A 9724-nucleotide genomic window follows, 5' to 3' on the forward strand; every position below is an offset into this window, starting at 1 on the left:
AATTCCTTGGTCACCTTTCTAGTAATCAACACTCCTATGGTTGATGAGGTAGTCCCGATCATCACGATGAAGAAGAAGAGGCAACAAATTCTAGGAGTCATCGTGCATGGCGGCTTGGGAGTGAACATCATACCTAAGACCTTACTAAGGTGAGTCAAACTAAAGGATTTGAAACGCTCTCTATTGTGAGTATGTATGGCCAATTAGAGACCTAGGGATCCCAAGGGCATGCTTTCCAATGTGTTCATTAACATAGGGGGAGTACATCGCATGGTAAGCCTAATAGTCATCCCCATGGAAGAAAATTCTTAACCATCATTATCAAGTAGACCTTGGCTAAAGAGCTCAAAAAGTGCTAGGGATTGGAAGTCATGACAATTCATAATAGGGACATTAACCAAAAAATCCAAAATGAACCCGAGCAAAGTCCCAAGCAGCTACAAGCTATGTGACAAAGAGGGAAAAATATCAATTTCCATTGGATGTTGAATTGTGACTTATTAAAACGCAAATCTTGCCTATGGGTGAGATACACATTTTCTAGGTTGCCATCCAGATCAGCCAAAAGATATGAGAAGACAAAAGATATGAGAAGACAACCTTGAGGAGTAGAGGAATTTACACCCTGAGCATTTCTCTAAAGATGTCACAAGAGTGTGAGCTAGCCGAGCCTAGATGACCATCACGCGGCTTGGTGGTTAGAACTTGGCTCCTGAACCAACCAAGGAACTCAAATTAGGTGTAGACAAGGAGCAACGTATAGTGCAGGTAAGCAAGAATGTATCTTCTATCCAAGGTCTTGCAATTGAAAATTTGTTCATACAGTATCAAGATGTGATTGCTTAGAGCTACACCAATCTGTGTGGTGTACCACCCAAGATTTGTCAACACCGGATTTCATTAATACCCGATGCCAAGCTAGTTTGTCAACAAATATAGAAGATGAACTTGAATTATGCCAAACAATCAAAGTTGAGCTCGACGAGTTGATCAAAGCTGAGTTCATCTATGCGATCAGTCAAACAGGTAAGTTGTTCCCGATCATGGTGGTGCCCAAGAAGAATGGGAAGCTCTAGGTGTGCATTAAGAGATAAGTGGTTCCCGATCGTTGTGGTGCCCAAGAAGAACGGGAAGCTCTGCATGTGCATCAAGACTATAGAAAGCTCAATGTTTAGATGATGCCATATCTATTTATGATTCCTTTCATTGACAGTATTCTAGACTAGGCAGCAAGTCACGTGATGTACTTGTTCATGGATGGGTATAGCATCTACATCAAATCTCGTTGGCACCCAAACACTAGCAAAATATTGTGTTCATGGATGAGTGGGGTGCATGTGCTTGCAAATTCTTGCCATTTTGTGAACGTTGTGTCTGCCACATCCCTTGGGCAATGGCCGTAAAGGGCAAGCCTCTAGTTGAGTCTATTCATATATAACACATTTAAGTAGAAAGTTTATCAAATAGACTTAAGAAGGGGATTAATCATTTTGGGGAGCAAGGGCATTATGCATGCAACTATGAGAAAAAGCAAGATGGATTGAGCTAGGAAGGGTTTTTTTGAAGTTTGTAATTATGAGCTATTTATTACTATTGTAAGGGGTTGTTTCTAGAGAGCTATATTTTGGCCTCAAATGGATCATGCAATTATGCTTCACACATTAACAACTCAAGGTGCCCAATAAACTAAAAGGGAAAATTATGATTCCTATTGTTGTTCGTAACAATGAAACCAATAAAGTTCAACTTAGATGTAGGTGGTCATAAAGAATAGAGAATTAAAATAAGAGAAGGGATAGAAGAAAATAGACCGTATAGGATGGCACTAATCAGATGTGGCATGATTAGGCTAAGGATGGCATTAATGAAATGACCCCAATGGTTGAGGATTTAATAGGCACACACCCACTCTCCTCCTTTCTCTCTTCACTCCCCTATTTCTTCTTTCCAACTCCAAATTCTCTCAACACTCCCTAATACCCCTCAACAAAACACCCCCCACCTTCTTTTTCCCTCATTTTGCCCTCGAAAACACCCCTCGTCCCATCCCCTTCACACCTTCTCCTGCAACCTGAACCTTCCCCCACATTGGTTGCTATAGGAGTTTAGCTCATCAGAGCTATAAAAGTATAAAACTTTCGTTGGAGTTTAATTTTCCAAAAGCATTGTTCCAATGAACTAGCAAAATAAGGAGGTAAACTACAAGTCTGCAAATTTTTTCCAATCTTCAACTATGATGGTCCAACCAAATGCATGAAAAGATGGGGAACCAAAGCTGTATGCTCTCCAATGGAGGATGTTACCTCCCAAGCAACTCTTCGAACATATTGAGAGAACTCATCAAAGCAAGAGAAAAGAAAGGAAAAGGTAGTAGGAGATTTGGTGATACAAATCCAACGAAGCATCCTTGGTTAGACAACTAATGCCCAATTGATGGTGCCATAAAGTCAAGGCACCAAAGACCCAAAGACAATGAGAGACATCCATTCGTATGGTTGTTCCTACTTACAAAAGTATGTTGAGATATAGACCAAGTCCTATAGTATGCTGAGATGTAGATTTAGTCCTATGGTGAGTTTAGTAGTGTTTTGGGCTCGTTGGCTATTTTTTATTATTCAATTCTAGGCAATCTGTTCAATACCTAAAGAGGGGGGGGGTTCATTCTAGAGGCCTATTGCAAGATCGTTGTAGAGTACAATGATCTAGCTCTCAAGGAGATTGTTTTGATGTAAGAGGCAATTATTCAAGAGGTTGCTCCATTGGTGCTTCATTGCACAACAGAGTCAATTGGTCCTTGTGATCGGGGAGCCATTGATAGAGGAGGATGCTAGGATGACCTTAGATGACCCAATGCCCATACTTGAGTGGAGCTCAATAAGAGAGTTCAATGCAATTCCAATGTCTTTGGATGGATTCCTAGTGGAGAGGATCTTTGTAGAGTAACTAGGTCCTTGGTCTTTGTGTGGTCATTTCTCGAGATGGCAATTGGGAAGCCACGATGCTAGGGTGACCTTAGTTGAACCAATGCTCATTCTTGAATGGAGCTCAATAAGAGCTAACGTCTTTGGATGGATTCCTAGTGGAGAGGATCTCTATAGAGTAACCAGGTCCTTTGCGAGACATTGGATGGAGGTTGGTGCTTGACTCGTATAGGTAAAACCACAACAATATCATCTTGTGATTTGTTTAGGTTCAAACAGTTCATGGACAAACATACTCTATTATTGGATTGCCTAGTGTTTGATTACAGGTTGTGTGTCCAATATCAAGGAGTAATATCAAGACAAGCAAGGCATGTAAGTATGCAGCCTGATCATGAAGTCAATGTGTCCTGAAGTGCTTTTCCTGGATCATTGATAGTGGAGTTACAAGTTAGAGGACAACTACCCCGCATCTGAGGCCCCAAATGAGGTCAAATAAAAAGCTCGTTGTGTGATCTTGGTAGCTGCTATTTGTCACCCTCACTCTCCCCTACCTTCTTGTTGAGACCCGAAAATGGTGTCAAGGTCAACTCAAGCCCTTGGTTTAGGCACTCCCTAGACGTTTGGTTGATCAATGCATAAAAAGGACAAGTAAAACCAAGCAATGGCATACTTCAAACACAAGAAGCGCTGCATTTTCCACTTCTGTTGATAGACAACTTAATGCTGCTGGCCAAGAGGTTGCACTTGATGTACTGGCTTTCCACCTTGGATATTGACACTAGTCGTTGCACAACCAGTCAAAATACAATTAAGATCAATGACGTACCTCAAACTGAAGGACCCCTGCATTTGCCTTTCTGTAGCATGAAACTAGCTGCATATTGATACTAGTCATTGCATTCCAGATATTCTCTTTCTTCATTTTTTGCGATCGTATTGTCTCGCATTGTCTCATTTAAGAGGTTCATTTCAGCCGCTGTTGAAGAATAGTAAGCAAGAATCTACACGACGAGGGCCAATTTCCAGCCTGGTTTCCGTGTTTCCGAGCCTTTCTGAATGTATTTGGCTGGTGACAGCCTGCCATTGTTTGCAATTTGTGTCCTCCACTGGACCAAAAGAAAAAAAGATGCACGCACACAACAAGGATAGCCTAAATTTCCTGAGACTTGCAAACTGTGAAAATCAGATAGCAGGACAAGCAGCACAGAACATGAAAGCACTTCAAATTCAATGAAAAAAAAACGACGACGAGCACAACGTAACGCTATGTTGCCGCTCTTCATCCAATCAATCAGCAAAGATTGTACATTGAAAGTGTTCCAGAAAAAATATTTCTAACTTGCATGCTAGTTCAAAATGGTAGAGAAATCATCCCAAAACAATACACTTATTTTCCTTATTACAGAAGATCTCGAAGATCAATGCCAACTAAAAAATACTGTTTCTTGCTATCTTGAAGTTACTTGTCACATCAAAAGCAGGCCAACCTCTGACCCACAAGTGAATTAGGAGTCCTAAGAATCGGTTTGATTATAACCTTGTACTATAAGGTCGGTGGAAGGAGTTCACTATGCACTAAGAAACTGTACACCCTACGCAGCAATCTTGGCACTTCCCTTCCATGCTATGAGACAAAGCTGAATATAATCATGCCAAAACTTCCAAATAGACACTGCCACCCAGTAATGCAAACAGATGACTCCTCTCCTCCCACATGGCTGAGATACTACAGAAATGGATCAAGTCCCATAACTAAGTAAAGAGGATTGCAACTTCCACCCTTCAAGACCATATCACAATTCTCTGCTAACCTGGGTTACCAAGCAAACGCTCCACAGCGGCATGGACATTCCCACCAGTCGCATTCAAAGCCTGTATATTGGCTTGAGTGTCAACAAACCCCATATCTTGCAGCTGGGATAATTGAGAAGCATAAAGCTGCTCTGGAGGAACAGTGTTGACTGCAGAAAACAAACCAAAATATCCTCAGCCAATAATGCATCGCATATAAAACCTCAACTTTACTTGAAAAAGGGTAGTTTTAAGAAAAGTAAGGCTGAAGATTCAGAAAACCACAACCCACCTTCTGGAATTGTGCCAGGGACACCTCCACCAAGAGCTCCAAATAAACTAAGCAAAGAGTTCATATCAAGCGGTCTGGCTCCAGGAGAAGCTCCATTTGCTCCAGGTGTTCTAAAAGGCATGCCCGTTTGGTTAAAAAAAGAATGCAAAGGCCCAATTTCATGGCTCAAAAGACTCACATGCAATTGAAATCCTGCTGCAAACTGAAACTCGCATAGTAGCTTAAGTTTTCACTTACTGGCCTGGCGTTTGTTGACCAAGTTGCTGCCCAGGTGGTTGTAACGAAAACATTTGCTGCTAAATTTGGGAAACACATTAGCTCCAAACAGAATTTTCATGCCACTTTACACCTTTTTTTCAGCAAAAACTGAAAATATAGAGCACCATGCTAGATGCCAAGAATTTACCTGTAAACTCTCGGGACTACTAATTTGCCTGAGAAAATCAGGGTTCTGCATCATTTCTCTGAACTGTGGATTCGCATTCAGCATGGCACGTAAATGTGGTTGCATATTCAATATCTGAACCAAGGAGATAGAAAAAGTGGTTAAAGTTCGCAATATGGATCCTGAACATTAGTCCTTAGGACCTTTTGAATTCAAGCTTAAAAACCATACAATTACCTGATTGATGTACTGAGGATTAGATAAAAGACTCTGCATCATTTGTAGGATTGCTGGATTCTGCAGCATTTGCTGTATTGATGATGGATCAAACATCCCCATCCCACCAAGTCCTCCCATATCAGGCATACCTAGACCAGTAAGCCCAGCCAGATTTCCCATGCCCATAGTGGTTCGAGTGCCTGTAGTTGTCTGTCCTCCTGCACCACCACTCCCAGCAGTGGCAGCATTCTCTGCCCAAAAAAAGGAAGAAATTTGTCAATCTAGATGCACTAAATAACACAACTTGGTTTTTCTCGATGGCACCTCTGTGTGTGTGTGTGTGTGTGTGTGTGTGTGTGTGTGTGTGTGTGTGTGTGTGTGTAGACTGGCAACTTACGAGTAGGGTTCCATGGATTTGGAAGCGGAGCAGTGTTTGGTGCTACAGCCCCTGAGCCTGTGGTGTTGTTTGCTGCACCAGTACTAGGTGTCTGAGTTTGAGCTTGTCCAAGACCCTGTGCTCCCAATAGAGCTGCAAAGGGGTTTGATGCCAAGTCATTTCCACCATCAGCTCCAACTGTAGCTGCATTAAGGAAAGGTTCTTCCACTGTCTCATACATGCGCCTGAGCATGTTGAATCCTTCAGGAGAAGCTTCAATGTTACTCATAGCACGATCTGTGTTCCTCATCATTTCTCGCATGAGCTCAGGGTTCCTAGCTGCATCAAGTGTTTGTCGCAATGTAGCCGGATCATTCAGAATGTGACCCAAATCCGGATTTCTGTCGATGATGTCCCTCATTTGTGGATTGCTCATGATCAAATTACGCATAAGATCAGGATTGTTCATGAGGCTTTGGACTGCTGGCATATTCATCATTTCACGCATAAGATTGGGATTTTGCATCAATTGCTGTTGTACCTGTTGAAATTCTGGAAAAGCCATGCCCAAACCACTTCCATTGGCACCAAATCCAGGAAGAGTAAAATTTCCAAGTCCATTTGCTCCACCAAGGCCCAAGGGATTAGCAGCTGCTGGAGTGTCACCAGCAGCAGGTGCAACTGCAGTATTTGTGGCAGCTCCACTTGCAACAGCCACCACTGCTGCAGAAGATGATGGAGCTCCTCGCACTAAATGGACAGTGTGGTCACTTTGTAATCCTATACAGTAAAGTCTCAGCAAGTTAAAGGGTATCAAAAGAAGAGCGAAAAATCCCTGAAATCAGTTTTCTCCAATGTAGAACCTGAAGAGCAAGATAAACTGTCCACTGAGCAAGGACAAAACACTAGCAGTATCAAAACACAATTGCAAAAAGGAGATGTTTCACCATAGAATGGCAGATAAGCATAAACATTGCCGAATCTCTGGCAAAAACATACATTCGTGAGAGCGTGAGAAAAAGATCTAATGTATGTCTCATCATCAACCTGAATTTTCTGCCTGCTTTATAGTTTTGAATCACTTACATATCAATTAGTTGCCTACTCTCACTTATGTACTTTTCAAATCCTGTGTTTAAGTGTGCGAGTGTGTGGGGGTGCAAGTGCACATTTTTCATTTCGTTCAATAAACTGCAATTTTTTTGATATTCGTCTGAGACAGGCGCATGCATGTGTATGATAAACAATGAGATCAGGATCAAGTGAGATACAATGTTAAGTCAAAGATATTAAAGTTTACATCTATAACAACAGAAGATTTCAGGTGATAAGAGACATTAAACTACCTAACTAGCATAGCTCCAAAATTGTCGTCAAATTTTGATTAAGCTATAAAGTAAAACGATTGATATTGAATTAATGGATCCGGATTCGACTCAACCAATCCAACCGTCTTGGACCTGACATAAGTCCAATACGGAACGTTGGCTGAAATTCCGTCGTGAAAATTCATCAAGCATGAAATATCGCTTAGCGATAGTGTTTCGTGATGTAATATCCGCATTTAAGCTGTTAATCCGATGAGGTTAAAAAGAAGAGCTGTAAGATCCCAAGACACCCTGTCTTCACGTAAGGCACAGCCCCTAGCACGATACACGCATGTAACACAGTATACGGCTAGTGACAAAAATAAAGACAGATCGTCAACGACCTAGATTTCAGGAGTTCGCATGCTAGGTTGCACCAATCTTAGGTTTCAAGATTTAGGGTTTCGGCCTTCTCCAGGAGTGAAGCGGACTCAAAAACCGAATCACGCAAGCGAATACAGAGAGACAGAGAGACAGAGAGAGAGGGAGGGAGGGAGGGAGGGAGGGAGAGCGCTCACCGTAGCTTTGGAGCGTGCAGTCATCCTTGAGCACGCGGCCCTTATAGATGAGGCGCTGCTGGTCGGCGACGATGTCGGATTTCTCGGCGAGGAGGGCCTTGAAAGAGGCGACGGAGGAGGAGAGATCGACATGGACGGAGAATTTGCTACCGTTGGTGCAACGGACATGGACAAGGGAGAGGGAGGGGGAGGCGGAGGGGATGGGGAGGGGCTCAGGGGGGGAGGGGGACTCATCTGCCATGGGAGACGATGGGGAAGGAGCGATGGAGGATTCAAGGGAGCTTGCCGAGGAAGCAGAAGCAGAAGCAGAAAAATGCACACGATGAGGATGACGATGAAAACGATGGAAACGAAGAAGAAGAAGAAGAATAAGAAGGGTATTTACTTAGAGAGAGAGTGGCCAGCAAGACCCTCTCACTTAATTAGTCGTTAATACCTTCATATATAGGCTCGTTAACTCGCTCGCTCGCACGCCCTCTCTCTCTCTCTATATATATATGTGGCTTGTATGGGGTACTTATATGTGATTGTACTCTCTCATAGGCCCCTAAGGCCTCCAGAAGGTGCTCTCTCTCTCTCTCTCTCTCTTTCGTGTTGTTGGGTGTGTGTTCCATTCGTCTCATGTGTTGTTTCGGCTCCCAATTATACCCTAGACATCATCTCTCTCTCTCTCTCTCTCTCTCTCTTTCTCTCTCTCTCTCTCCCTTTATATATATTTATTTATTTATATTTATATTTATAGATCTATGTGTGTGTCTTGGTGGTTGAGGCTCCAGTTCATGTCTTGTGTGTAATCACTTTACATGAGTCAATCTTGGCTCCTTGCTACACTGTAAGTACTCCTAAAATTAGAGCTTACACACACATATTGTTTGAGGCGACAACAAAAATAACTTGAAAAATATGCTCGGCAGCAAAGCAAGGAGCTACACAAAAGACGTCTTCGAACACTATAACAACATACTAGGACTAGCCCACAAGGTAGCTTAGCATGTACTTACTACATAGCAAGTTTTTTAACATCTATTTTCGCTGGATGTAACGGATCACTATCAGTTAATAGTGATCTCCAGTCCCATAGATCAAGCTCGTCTCACATGGACTTTCTCTCTCTCTCTCTCTCTCTCTCTCTCTCTCTCTCTCTCTCTCTCTCTCTCTCCTCATGTACTACTCCACTCAAACCACTATGAGAGTCCATGAGAGCACTGTGTTGTTCACAATTTACAACCCATGTAGAACTTTAATCAAGCTCATTTACTCCTCCAATTGACAGAGGACATGAGAAAAAGCTTTGAAGTTCACAAGTCATCATGTACAACACTTTATTACTTATCTTCCAAAGAAATTGGCAACCACTTCATTTATGAAAAGAATAGAACAACTATTTTTATTGTAATAAACTATTCTATATAGTTTGTCATGGGGTTTGTCATGGATAGAGCATCTCCTATAAAGAGATGCTTCCAAAAAGCCTTCTCATCATGAGATTATCCTGGAAAGCCTTGCTTTTGTAGGACTTGCATACTACCTTGGAATTGTCAAGCTATTCTAGCCCTCATTTCCCAATTATCATTATTGCATTTGAAGAATGAATGCAAAGTGCATTATTTCTACCACTATAGATTTACTTACTAATATATGGACTTGCCTAATATCTTCACGATCAAAGATAGAACAAGGAGGCACATAACACATAGTCACAAATAGGAATTCAAAGCTTTGCCTGCAAGGAGGCACATAACACATAGTCACAAATAGGAATTCAAAGGTTTGCCTGCTTTGATGTACTACAATATTTGATAAAGGTGGATTAATAAATATCCACCTATGGGACCTAGAGCGTCTATTTCTT

At 42.0% G+C, this 9724-nt stretch overlaps 1 protein-coding gene across 2 annotated transcripts; it reads right to left on the reverse strand.

The window, feature by feature from the left end:
* Positions 1 to 4271: 4271 nt before the first annotated feature.
* On the reverse strand, positions 4272 to 8211 carry LOC147898739 (ubiquitin domain-containing protein DSK2a-like). Of its 2 annotated transcripts, none has more exons than XM_087379064.1 (7): positions 7873 to 8211; positions 6009 to 6767; positions 5630 to 5862; positions 5414 to 5527; positions 5245 to 5300; positions 5008 to 5117; positions 4272 to 4885 (listed from the first exon to the last, which is right to left on the reverse strand). In XM_087379064.1, the coding sequence occupies exons 1-7, from the start codon at positions 8111 to 8113 to the stop codon at positions 4731 to 4733; spliced, it is 1668 nt and encodes a 555-aa protein (XP_087235190.1). In that variant the 5' UTR covers positions 8114 to 8211; the 3' UTR covers positions 4272 to 4730. The 2 variants fall into 2 exon arrangements, with proteins under 2 accessions (XP_087235190.1, XP_087235189.1); XM_087379063.1 differs by having other exon boundaries at positions 5245 to 5303.
* Between the last annotated feature and the right edge of the window lie 1513 nt (positions 8212 to 9724).

The sequence above is a fragment of the Dipteris shenzhenensis genome, chromosome 9, assembly GCF_047967505.1.
Source record: "Dipteris shenzhenensis isolate YYH24624 ecotype China chromosome 9, Dip_SZ_1.0, whole genome shotgun sequence".
NCBI lineage: Eukaryota > Viridiplantae > Streptophyta > Polypodiopsida > Gleicheniales > Dipteridaceae > Dipteris > Dipteris shenzhenensis.

Coding starts and splice junctions, on each gene's coding strand:
- LOC147898739 (XM_087379063.1), bottom strand. CDS start 8,113: ATGGCAGATGAGTCCCCCTCCCCCCCTGAGCCCCTCCCCATCCCCTCC. Junction 5,304..5,413: donor GTAGTCCCGAGAGTTTACAG/GTAAATTCTTGG, acceptor TCCCAAATTTAG/CAGCAAATGTTTTCGTTACA. Junction 4,886..5,007: donor CCCTGGCACAATTCCAGAAG/GTGGGTTGTGGT, acceptor TGTTTTCTGCAG/TCAACACTGTTCCTCCAGAG.